We start from the raw sequence: 13,110 nt of genomic DNA on the forward strand, positions 1-13,110 counted from the left end.
ATTAAAAACGGAGAAAAAAAAAAAGCCCCAGAAAAGGGAACGTCACATCCCCTTGACCCTCCAATCACCTCGGGGTCCCATTTGATTGGAAGGCGGCAAAGGCTTTAATCTCAGACTAATTCAGCTGCTTTTGAAGTGAGTTTCTTTGCCAGATCCCGGGCTGGATGGGCAGCGGCTCGCATCACAGCTGAGCGGCGGAGGCGAGCGCTCCGCTCCGCGCCAGCCGGGGGAGCCGAGAGCGGCCGAGGGGGACCGCGGCACACGCTCGCAGCCTCCACCCCCGCCCCCAGCACAGCCCAAGGATTACTCGGCTTTTTTTTTCCTCCTCTTTCTCTCCGGCCGGCTCCCCCTTTCCCTCCCCCTCCCCACCCACGCCCTCCCCGCCAGAGAGAGCCACGGGACGTTGTATGTTTGTTTTTCTGCTCGGGGGGCGTGTGGCTTTTTTCCTTTCTCGCCCGCAGAACGCGAGCGAGCGTTTCCGAGTGCGAGCGGCGCCACTTGCCCCAGTTTTCATGCGAGGTTTTGGGTCATGATCACATCGCCCTCGCTTTCTGCTATAAGAAGTAGTAAGCGCAGCAGCAGCCTCAGCGAGCCCGGAGGCAGCCCCCGCCGCAGCCGCAGCGCCGCCGACCTCGCCGGGCCGAACGGGCACGCTGGGAATAACGGCAGCAGCGCCGCCGCCAAGCCCTGCTTCCACGCCGTCCCCCCCTCGGACCCGCTACGCCAAGCCAACCGCCTTCCCATCAAAGTCTTGAAAATGCTCACGGCGCGGACTGGACACATTTTACACCCTGAATACCTGCAGCCTTTACCCTCCACGCCCGTCAGCCCCATCGAGGTAAGGACCTCGGAACCGGCCCGGGCCCCCGTCGCTTTCTCCCGTCCCTGCCCGGGCGCTCGCTGTGCATGGCGGCTCCGCCAGCCGCCCTCGGCACTTTCCTGCGCTTTGAAATGCATTTACACCGGGATAGGGGCTTCTTTTGATCTCGAGTTAGTGCGAGGAACCGCTCCTGGGTATTGTTTCCATGTTTACCAGGATAATTTCTAGTTCTTGTATAAATTAAGTTTTTCATTTTGCTATTTTGAGCCTTTTTTTTTTTTTTTTTTTTTTTTTCTTTGAGAGAAGGGGTGAGGGGAAGGAAACGACCCGCGCTGGGGTCACGATCCGGCCACGCAAATAAGAAAGCGCTCCGAGTGCCAAACAACCTTGCTTTTTAAAGCAGTGTTTTGGGTTTGGTGGGGGGACACACAGGACGGGACGACACGACGCAGAGAGGGACAGGCTCAAACGTGGGTGCGGCAGGATAACTATTTCGGCTTCCCGACCGATTCCTTTCAAGTACCGACAGGCATTTGTACTTCAGAGGCCCTATTAGTCCCTTTTCACCTCTGTCGAGGTTGCCGGTCCCCCTTTGCGTAGCTCGCTGTTTGCGGGACCGAAACTCGAAACGGAGAGGGTGGTGGGAAGGGTGTGTCCGTGGGAATGAATGATTTCATTAAGGTCTCTGCGGAGCGAGGACACCCCTCTCCCGGGGAGCCCGGCTCGCTGGCTAACTCGGGCTCTGTTTATAAATAGTGTCACCAGTCAGGGTGCAGAAATGCTGCAGTCGCTATAGTCCACGGGCGGGTTTGCGCGCCTGCACGACCGGAGCGACGCCGAGACGTCGAGCGAGTTCCGCGCTGCCCAGGCCGCTGCCAGGGAGGCAGTGGCCACTGAAGGCAGCCACGGCGGGCTCCCAGGGATACGAAAATCCCCAGCCCTTTTAAAAGCCTTTATGGAAAATGGTGCATTCAGGGGAGGGGGCTGTCAAGGTGATGAATGCGCACAAAATTGTTCGTTACTTCCAGACTGTACTCTGCAAACACCTACGGGACAAGAGTCCTAGGTATGCACTGGGGTTTTTCTTAGACCCCGATTAAATCTCTGTCTTTGTGTGTCCTTCTGATTTCCGCAGCTGGATGCGAAGAAGAGTCCCCTGGCCCTTTTGGCACAAACTTGCTCGCAGATAGGGAAGCCGGACCCGTCCCCTTCATCCAAACTCTCTTCGGTCACCTCCAATGGCTCCGGAGGCGACAAGGACTCCAAGTCGGGCCCCTTGAAGCTCAGCGACATCGGTGTGGAGGACAAGTCGAGCTTCAAGCCGTACTCCAAGCCGGGCGCGGAGAAGAAGGAGCCGGGGGCGGCAGGCTGCGCGGGCGCCCCCGCCGCGGGGGTCGCGGCCGGGGAGAAGTCGGGATTCCGGGTGCCGAGCGCCACCTGCCAGCCGTTCACCCCAAGGACAGGCAGCCCCAACTCCAGCGCCTCCGCCTGCTCGCCGGGGCTGCTGCCGGCCGAGGGCAAAGGCGGGGAGGACAAGAAAGACTCGGAGGGCTGCGGAAAGAGCGGCAACTCCGGCTCAGAGGGAGGCCCGGGCACCACCAGCATCAGCCACAGCCGGATTAGCGTGAGCTGTGCCGGGATTAACGTGGAGGTCAACCAGCACCAGGAGAGCACGCCGGGCTCCAAGCCCATCGCATCGGACTCCGCCTCCTCCTGCAGCAGCACCACCGCCACCTCCTCCACCTCCGTCCTGGGCTCCGGCCTCGTGGCCCCCGTCTCCCCTTACAAGCCGGGACAGACCGTCTTCCCCCTGCCCCCGGCGGGCATGAGCTACCCGGGGACGCTGGCTGGAGCCTACGCCGGCTACCCGCCCCAGTTCCTGCCGCACGGAGTGGCTCTGGACCCCACCAAATCCTCCAGCCTGGTGGGAGCCCAGCTGGCCGCCGCCAGCAGCCTGGGCTGCAGCAAGCCGGCGGGGTCGAGCCCGCTGGCGGGCGCGTCGCCGCCGTCGGTGATGACGGCGAGCCTGTGCCGAGACCCGTACTGCCTGAGCTACCACTGCGCCAGCCACCTGGCAGGCGCCGCCGGCGCCTCCTGCGCCCACGACCAGGCCCTCAAGTCCGGATACCCCCTCGTCTACCCCACCCACCCTTTGCACAGCGTCCACTCCTCGCTGACCGGCGCCACGCCGCCCTCGCTGGCCGGCCACCCTTTGTACCCCTACGGCTTCATGCTCCCCAACGACCCCCAGCCGCACATCTGCAACTGGGTGTCGGCCAACGGACCCTGCGACAAGCGCTTTGCCACCTCGGAGGAGCTGCTTAGCCACTTGCGGACCCATACTGCCTTCCCTGGCACCGATAAACTCCTCTCCAGCTACCCCAGCTCCTCGTCGCTGGCCAGCGCGGCGGCCGCAGCCATGGCATGCCACATGCACATCCCCACGACGGGCGCCCCGGGCAGCCCGGGCACGCTGGCCCTGCGCAGCCCACACCACGCGCTGGGACTCGGCAGCCGCTACCACCCTTACTCCAAGAGCCCCCTGCCCACCCCCGGGGCCCCCGTGCCCGTGCCCGCTGCCACCGGACCCTACTATTCCCCTTACGCACTCTATGGGCAGAGACTCACCACAGCCTCGGCCCTGGGGTACCAGTGAGCACAGGCAGCGGGGCTTTGACACACAACACAACACAGTCTAGCGGTAAGGGAAGGAAGCCCTGCGAAACTTTATAAAAGTTGGAAAGAAAAAAAAAAAATCTGACTTTTTATAAAATAGTGTTCATTTGAGGACTGGATCCATGAGCACTGTATTTATTTATGTTAGCTTCAAGCGGGACAACGAATCATAAAGTGCATTACTTAACTGAGCTCAATAGGTAAAAGTGGAACACCCATTGTAGAATATAAATAAAAAGATAGAGGTCTTCTCTTTAATGTTACTTTAAAATTGCTATGATTGTATTGTACGTTCTTATTTAATGTCTCATTGAAACAAAAAAAATTTACATGCATGTTTGTTACTAAAAAACAACTCGCAATTTGTCAATTATAATTTCAAATTGCAATTATTTTTAAGGTGTATACCCTTGAAAGAGAATTGGTATTTTTTTGTATGTATTCTGGAAGAAAAACAAAAACAGTTCTATTCCAAAAACCTCATTTGCCTTATTTTGTTCTTTAAAAGGAACACTTAACTATTTTTAATTTTTAAGTCCACCCTGTGAAAAGGGTTAAGTAAGGTTTACGTCATGTACTAAAATAGACAATGTATCGCTTTAAAGATTAAAATTCCGTATATTTGATGTATTAAAAGGTTTTACCTTTTTTTTTTTTTTGAATACGCTTTGATTCTGTTATAAAACCCGAGTAGGTCTTGGATGGAGGCAACTGCTAATTTCTCCTTAAGCGTTTATTCAATTTTAATTAAAAATTAAAAAAAAACAACCCAAAGTTTTTTTTTATTGTAACCCCAGGGCTCTCTTAAAAAATAATCAGAGTTGGGTTTTTTCCCTCTTCAGTAGAATTTGTTGGCACAAAATAGGAAAACTGAGAATCACTTAAATCTCTTTCCCTTTCTTAAAGCAGATAAACTTTTTTTTTAGAAATGTTTTTACTGTGAAAAATCTGATTTTTAAAACTAGTTTTCAATTATTTCTTTAGAAAGAAACAGGGAAGGCAAGACTGATTTGTAAAAGTGTAAGACGATTATCCGAAAGCTATTTTTTTACAATGTAATGCATTCATCTCTTTCTAAATGAGAAGTTCAGAAGCAATTAGGGAAGCACTGTTTGAGCTCATCCAGTTATTTTCAATTTCTCTCTTCAGTTCGCACCGCAGCACAAACGATCATCACCTTAAAAAAAATCGGACGGCTCTGAAAACTCATTTTCTTTTAAAAAAGGAAGGGACAGGGGGAAAAAAAAAAAGAAGCCATCCGTTATTTGGTCCGAGTTTGCTCTTTACTGAAGTACAGTGCCAAACTCGACGTGTTACCGAGAGGGGCTGCCCCTGCCTGCGCCGCGTCTCTGCCTCCCCAGCCAGGCTTCCTTGCGCCCAAGGGCCACCGCCCGGCTCCGGCTCGTCGTCCTGCATTCAGGTAGGAGCGGGGGCTGCGACGGCAAAGCCTGAGCAGCTACCGAAACTGCGGAACAAACCGTTGCAGCCGGGATAGTGGGAAAAGCGATCCCCAAGTTCGTAAAAGCGATGCCAGCGCGGGGCTTTGCCCCACGGTGTGCCAGGCGCTCGCAGGCAGGGGCTCAGGCGGAGCTGGGTCTCCGCTGCCCCTCACTCACCCCCTCTCCCCCCGCTGCCGTCTGCCCTCGCCCCGGCCCCAGCGCGAACCGCTGGCGAGGAGGAAAGTTGCAAGCGGCGACTTTGCTTGACAAATCACTGGGTTTTCTCCCTCGTTCTGGATCCCCCCCACGATATAATTACTGTTCAAAGTTTCCCGTGGTGCCCAGATGCTAATTAGTCTAATACATTTACTCCAGATAATTAGTGGAAGTTAGCGTTAATGTGCGAAGGCGAGAAAAGCAGCAAGTTAATGGAGCTCCAGCGCTCGCCCGGCCGTCCCGGCACGGCGCGACTGCTGAGGATGGGCCGGGCCGGGCCGGGCCCGGGACCGCGGCGGGGGCCGGGATGCTCATGGGGACTCCGGATGCTGGGCCGCGCTGCGGCTCTTTTGGGACGCTGTCCGAAAGCGGCACGGGAAATGCTTTGTGCTTTAACCAAATGTATTTCCCCCCCGCGGCCTTAAATGGAAAAGGGACCATTGCGAATCTCTGCTTTAGGGAATGTAAAACGAGCTCTCGTTATGAACTGATGAGTTAGAGAAGGGGAGGAGAGGGCAATGCTGTTAACTGCACCAAGTAAACTTCAGTAATATAATAGAAAGTGGATGCAAATACAGCAAGTAATCGAAAGAAAGGCTTCCCGGGTCGGGGGTGATGGTTGTAGGGGATTCATCCAGCGAGTCCGAGAAAGGCAGAACAAGCTCGCAGTCCTCTCCCTACACCGCACGCCCCCCGCTCTCTCCTGCAGCCCGGCCAGACTGCCCTCCCCGCTTCGCTATTTTAACTACTCTTAATTCGAAGAAAATTACATTTCAGGCTCCATCTGGGTGTGCGAGCAACAATTACAGATTTGCTGAGATTAAAACACACCACTATCGCCATGCTCCTCTCCTATTCATGTATTTTACAATTACAGATCTCTAACAGCTGCAGCTCAGACTTCGCTAGCCAAACCCCATCGGCTATCAGGTGCTGCAGGGACGATTTTGAAAAGAGTGAGAGAGGCATTTCTGTGTCCTGGAACCTAACTGCAGTTTTGTGGATTTCAGTTCTTAAAAGTTATACACAGAGATTGCTGATGCAAGTGATGAAATGAACGCTTAATGTTGTTATTACTGTTTTGCTCAGATACTGTCCCAGAGATTAAAGAAAAATTAAAATATCTTATTTTATATGTAGAGTGGTGGTAAGGAGGTCTCTCTTACAGGCTTGTTAAGTATTTGACTTGGCAAGTGCCACCTAGAATTTTGATATTAGTATAGGAAATTCGCCTTTTTTTCTAATAGAGATTGACTTATGGACATTAATGTTTTTAGGTAAAAGGACTGCATTTGTTATTCCTCCCCCCCCCTCCCCGTTCTTACTAACTGGATGGGTTGTGGATTTGACAGCAGCCGCTGGTCCATGCCACCGAACTAAAATAATTTCACAGTGAAAAACCAGCTCGAGAGGACAAGCAACAGAAGGGCAAAACCCATCAAAACCCGAAACTGTGATCAATCTGACCAGAGTCAGGCATACATTAGTTTAAATTAAACAGTTTCGTCTTTCTCACAAATCTTTTTTGAACATTAAAGATAAACTCATGTAATATTTAAATCAACTCTTGTCAGATGCTAAGTGCAACTGAAGAACCAAAATAAAAATTAATGCAGTTCCATCCTCTCTCAAAAGCTTACTCTGGATGCCACTTCGACAAAATACTTCTGATAACCAACGCTTAGAAAAGAAGTGTCCTGTTTATCTTATCTATGGGAAAATGTAATTAAGGTAGTTTTATGAAACAATAAAACACCAGACTCCACAGACAGCAAAGGAGTCTCTGTAATATATCTGAGCCTATATGGGCATATGGATCTTGGCTTATGCGTACGAGCCCACACCAAAAATGTGCATATACGTTTGCTCGCCTGATTTTAGAGTGCAAAATATACTCTAGTGCTAAATTACAGGGACGCCTTTATTACGCGAAGATTTTCCTCAGCGATAAGAGACTCCATTTTCTAAGACCAGAAAGGCACCCACTGCCCATCCACTTCCTTTGAAGCCACCCTCAGCGCAGCCAGAAAAGTACGCGCAATGTGGTGACTGCAGCTGACCCTCTTCTCTCTAATCCGAGGTTTGTAATGATCTGCCCACACCTACAGCTGAAATCACCCAGCCAGCGGGAATCCTGGAAGGCCCAAACTTTCTGAAACAAAAGTAAATGTGCATTCCTATTCTGTATTCATTGATCAAACTTCATTCTTCCATACTTAGAAAAGACAGAGAGCAATGCTGCCTTGTTTTAACACTGTTGGCCCTCACACTAGTCTTTCAGTAGAGCACAGTTTAGGGGTTTTTTATGTTTAGTTTAGTTTATATGTTTGGTTTTTTATTTTGTTGGGTTTGGGGTTTTTTTAAGTAATAAATCTAAAGTGGAAAATTGCTGGAGTTATCAGCATCAAATCTCCTTTCCATAAAGATTTTTGAGTATAATTTCGGACTTTCCTAACCCCATGCTGAGACACCCCACCATCCCCGATTCTTCTTGCACCATGAAGCATAGCCCGCATTGCTTCACGAACAGACCTGAGGCAGGCAAGCAAACAGTCTGATCAGAGGTGTCTAATCCCTGCTAAATCTCTTTCTCAGCTCACTCCTAGAAAATTCGGGGCAGGCTACTTTTTTTTTTTTTTTTTTTAAGGTAAAATTTTGTTGCGATGAAGAGCAGAGGTGTCGGAAGAAAAAAGACGGACCCTGAGTCTGTATGCTCTCACCTCTCTGGAGGTGGAATGCTTTGGCAGCAGAGATGCGGTTGAAATTTGAGCAGATTATACATTTGAGCTTGTGCATAAATGCGAAAAGACTGTCCTAATGCTGGATATTTCTCCATCAACATGAACCAGGTGCTGCTCCTGCAAAAATCCCACCTCCGGCCACTTGCTCTGTGCGTGTGTGTGCGCACAGCGATGCACAGACTTTGTTCTCTCTTCATGTCTGAAATTCATCAACTGCTCCCCACTCTCAAGCCCCCCCGTCCCCTACGTGAAAAAAAAAAAAAAAAGTGAATCCGTTCAGCTTTGAATATTGTCAGAAGCCTTGTGTGTATTTTTTTTTTAATCTTCAAATGAATTAAAGACAACCTGACAATGCTGTCATCTGTCTTCAACGTCACATCAAGGCAAGAAATAATGATAACAGAGCAGCAGAAAGACGCCCACTGAAACCTGGAGGATATATACACATATATATACACACACATATATGCCTTGAAACAGTTTGAAAGAGAACAAAATTAGATTACCGCTCTAAGGCTATCGCAGTAAGAACGTGTGGGATTTTTTTTTTTTTTTTTTTTTTTTTGCTACGTGTGTAAGTGCTTCATCTTTCCTGCCTTATTTTGTGAAGCGCGTGCTACTCGATCCAAACCACTTCTGTGGGATGGGACAAGACGACGAGCAGGCACATTCCTCGCTCCCAAACTACCACGACCAGTGGAAGCACAAAAAATACCTCCCCTCCCCCTCCACCGTTTCAGGTTCACGTTCCAGTTAATAACAAACGTTACTGCTCTCCCGAGGCGCGGGCCAGAGCGGGCACGCTCTGCACGGAGGCCCAGGCGGGCGCGCTGCGCAGCCCCCCGGAGGAAGAGGAGCTGCTCCCGGGAGGAGGGAGAAGGGAGCTGGGCTGCTCCCCTTTGTCTCCGGGCTCGGGAGGTCGGGGCGCGCTCACGGCCGCCAGGCGGCGCTGCCGCCCCCGGCGGAGCGCGGGGCAGCGGGAGCGCGCGGGAGCGGCCGCGCGGCGGGAGCGCGCCCGGCCCGGCCCGGGACCCGTCAGGCATCGCTGGGCCGGGGCACAGGGAATCTCCCACCTAATCCCGAGAGAAGCATCGCAGTACAGATGGATCTATCCAGATAGAAACAGATAGGCCGGACCGAAAAAACACGTGGTGGAGTTGGTTGGGTTTGTTGGTGTTTTGTTGGTGGTTTTTTTCTTCTTCTTTTTTTTTTTTTTTTTTTTTTTTTTTTTTAATCACGCTTGTAATCTCATTCGCTCTGAAGGGTAAATAAATTGCAGTTGTACGAAAAACAATTGGTGCTACATGTGTTCATAACAGATGGGATCTTATCACAGTTTAACTGTAATAAATTCTGACTTCTGGAAATTGTAATCTTTACTCCATGGTGGATGTCTCTTTTCTACTGTAATAATAGGGCTACAAACTCCTGAGAGCAAGTAGAAAAGTTTTCAGTGCTAGGGTTACTCAAGAGCCAGGGCATGCTCCTGCAGCCTCTTCACAACTGCGTCTCTTTCACAGTTTCTGTGAAAACGCGTCTGAAAATCAAAAGGGAGAGAAAACCCTGGCGCATAGGAAGGCGAACAGCTGATCTTTCCACAGATGAGTAACAATATTTACTAAAGCCGATGATAATAGTCCTTAAAATACATACGGAAAAACTAAGAATGAGCTTTCTGTGTGGAGAAGCCCTGGCAAATGACAGATCACACTTTGCGAAGAGAGAACATGTCAAAAGAAGAAACCGAGCCCCCGAGGAAGCAGGAACCAAACTTTAGATTAATCCCCCTGTGCTTCAGCTCACAAAATTAAAAAATAAATTTGAATAACCACTGAAAGGATAAAATTATAATAATAAATTGTCCATATTCACTGAGGCTGCGGGACTAATTATTTTCACCATCTCGGCTTCCCATTGCTGTTTATCAAATGGCAGGATAAATGCTTGTAAGTCCATTACATTTCCATAAATCCTTTCGCCGCTTTCTTTTTGGCCAATGCTTTTGCAACATAAATTGATTTTACTGCACTTTCTGAAGTCACTGTTTATTAAACTCAAGCAAGTTCGCCCTGAAAGCGTTGGATTTTTTCCATCGACATATCAAACCCGTGAACAGGAATTACTGAGGCTACTGGAGGCTCTAGTCTCTTTTTTCCCCTGCTGTGATCTTGATGGCAAATGCGAACTGCAAATTACAAGTTTGTAATAATCTACGCTGTTACAGAAAACAACCCCTTTATCGCTGGTGAAAAATTAGTCTAAATCCAAACACCACTTTTCCCCCTTGTTTTTAAACGGGGGGAGGCATGAGATGCTACTGGGCGATGGAAATCAAACACTCAGGAACGCTTTGGAAGTTCTTTAACGTTACTGGATGGACAAGTTATTTTTAGGAGAGGATTTTGGATGCGTAACCAGAAGTTCAATGCAATTTAGAAATGAGCACAGAGTCTCCATGTTTCTTAAACCCTTCTCCTTTTTTCCTCAATTGAAAGAAAAGAAAAAAGAAAATTGGACCCAACCAGCCTTAAACTGATTAATAATTTCTCACTTAATATCAGCTGATTTCCAGCTCCTTTACCTGTCACGCTAGCCCCACGACCATTATTTAAAAGCGTTAAAAGCTGACGCTTATGTTTAGAGCGCTCCCTTTCCGTTCCACCTCGCACCGGGGCTGCGCAGCTCCAGCCCTCGGCAGCGAGCCCCCTCCCTGGCGGGGCCCGGCGCTCCCGGGGCTGGGGCGCCTTCGCACAGCCCTTTGCAAGCCGTGACCATCGGACCTAAACAGGCAGCGGAGTCACCTCGAGGTACTTCAGTGACACGAGAGTCTTGTAAAATACAGAGGAGTAGTTACTGTAGATTACAGAAGACACGCAGAACTGTCTGCTTCAGATAGGACAGCAGAACGTCGGTAATTCCGAACGCATCCTTGGTATTACAAGATCAGCGTTTGTACCCTATCCTTGACTCGCCCAGCCTTTTTAGTCTTATAAGCTGCTACCCACGAAGACGTTTTGCAAAGGTAAACGCATCAGTTGTAGTGATGCGGTCATTACTTATGGTGGGAGCAGGAAGGGAAGGAAAGCCGGAGAGGTTCTCCCTACCTGCTCCCGGCCCCCGCGGGGGGTGGCAGGGGGGCCACCCGACCAGGGCAGGACTGGGCTGGGGCCAGCCCCAGGATCTGCTGCGGCGCCTTCGCGGGGTCCCCACGCCCGAAGCGGGCTACAGGAGAAAGGCTGGGGCATGTCCCTGCTCCCTGCTTTCCTTCTGCGTGGTACAGGATGGGGCAGTGCTGCAGCTCGGCCCCCCGGCCCGAGCAGCCACCTCGGGGCCCTGCCGGCAGGACCAGGCCAGGAGAAGCCTCTCGGCTTTTTCAGCCACTCGGCTTTTTCACGGCAAAGCATCCTGTTTGGAAAAGGGCAACTCTGCAGTTCATCCACTGCCATAGCTTTAGAGGGGTCGGTTCAGCTGGGACTGGTACAGACAGCCCTGGTGTGAGGACACACACTCTGTGCAAGGGAAGTGATCCCACTGCTAACACCCTTTCAGCCATCATAAGACCTAAGACTGCAGCTGCAATGTAATGGTTTATTTTCACTGAAGTTAGTAGGCATCGGCCCAGATTCTTAAACACACCAATCTATCTTACAGTTGCAGGAAAATCTTTCTTGTACAATTTACAGCCCTTAATCTTCTCTTTGTGGAGATGTATTTTTTTTCCTACCAGGAAAGATCAACTGCTACCATCATCTGCTGCATTCTTTCTCCATGCTTGAAGTACTTGTCTTGAGGCAGAGGAATATGTATCAATTCCCTGATCTGAAAGGTTTCAAACCCACAATCCTCACTTCTTAATAGGATTCCTAGTCACCTGGCTATTCTAATGTGGGAAAAATCTCCATTCTCTCCTTTGAAGGCGTTTCACTTTGCATAAAAATGCACCAAGCCAGAGGGAAAGAGAAGGAGGGAACAAGACTGTTTAGTTTACTGGTTATGGTGCTTGCCAAAGCTTGAAGCTTGGGTATTCCAGTCAGAGCTCAGATCTAATCACATTCCCACCTAGTCTCTCTTTGCCCAAAAAAAAGCTTTAAACATTCTATGCAGAAAAGGTAACACAACATGACCTTTCCACCCTAGCTGGTAATTAGAGGAGATGAGTTTCCTGCTCTTCTGAGGCAGAATAGGAAAAAATCCAAATCTGTAGCAACTAAGTTATTAGATAAAGACCTATCTGTAGCAACTAAGTTATTAGATAAAGACCTAACTGATTTGGGATCTTTGAGTCACCATTTTTTCAAAGAAAAGAAACCACCATGGCATGTTAGTCGACAGAAAGCTTTGCCTGACAAGGCTTCAGTAAAAAGCAAGGTTTTCCACTGCACGTATTGATTATAGAGCAAAGAAAAACTGGTTCTTCTAGTAGAGTTCCTGGCTGTGCAAATAAAAATATTTCTCCCCTTTGACCTGTATTTTTGTTAGTTTGTGCCACCCTGTAGGGAGCCACTGGTGACCAACCTCTCCAACCTGCTCACCACTGTTTAGATCAGGCTACCACAGAAATCCACTGATGGAGACCAAAACAAAGCCAGTCAAAATCTTACCTGTCCCTACATATTTTTACAACAAGACTAAGTTAGTTTTGTCAACTTCTAAAGAGAAGCATAATTACTGTGTAGCCAGTTTCCATCATGAAATATTTGAGCTCATGAGCGTGAGAGCATTCAGAAGATTTTTGTTTTGTCCTACTTCACCTTCCAATTCCCCTCCCTTTGCAAGATTACAATTTCCTTAAATATATATTTCTCCAGCAGGCCCAAGGAAGGTGTTTCAGATGAAACAGATGAGTGTGTGTGGGGGTTTTGTTTTATTTATTTATTTATTTATGAAGGATCAGCTGCTAAATACATTTCAGTAGAGGTGTCAAACATATTATGAAAAGAGCCAATCACATTTATAATTATCGTCTTCAAACTGACTTTATGGAGTCAGGGTAAAATGTTATGCTTGATCAAAAGCAGATATCCTACATACAATAGGTTTATACAAAGATTGAAAAAGGAATTTAGACCAGATGGAGCAGCTAATTCTTCTAGTTTAACTGTATCATTTGGTTGAGAAACAAATGGTTGTTGATGTATCTACAAATCAGGTACTGACAAATTCTCTGAGAAAACTGGCTATTCAAAGTGCCACAATCTTGTTCTAGAGTTACATAAAT

The 13,110-nt window shown here is 49.1% G+C and overlaps 1 protein-coding gene across 1 annotated transcript; it reads left to right on the plus strand.

The window, feature by feature from the left end:
* Positions 1–37: 37 nt before the first annotated feature.
* Positions 38–4,264, plus strand: ZNF503 (zinc finger protein 503). Its single transcript, XM_064662633.1, has 2 exons — positions 38–838; positions 1,956–4,264. The coding sequence occupies exons 1-2, from the start codon at positions 530–532 to the stop codon at positions 3,474–3,476; spliced, it is 1,830 nt and encodes a 609-aa protein (XP_064518703.1). The 5' UTR covers positions 38–529; the 3' UTR covers positions 3,477–4,264.
* The last annotated feature ends 8,846 nt before the right edge of the window (positions 4,265–13,110 follow it).

Source organism: Pseudopipra pipra, chromosome 8 (genome assembly GCF_036250125.1).
Source record: "Pseudopipra pipra isolate bDixPip1 chromosome 8, bDixPip1.hap1, whole genome shotgun sequence".
NCBI classification, from domain to species: Eukaryota; Metazoa; Chordata; class Aves; order Passeriformes; family Pipridae; genus Pseudopipra; species Pseudopipra pipra.

Excerpts from the sequence above, each read along its gene's own strand:
- ZNF503 (XM_064662633.1), top strand. The coding sequence starts at position 530 with ATGATCACATCGCCCTCGCTTTCTGCTATAAGAAGTAGTAAGCGCAGC. Across the intron at positions 839-1,955 it reads CGCCCGTCAGCCCCATCGAG|CTGGATGCGAAGAAGAGTCC; the intron begins GTAAGGACCTCG and ends TGATTTCCGCAG.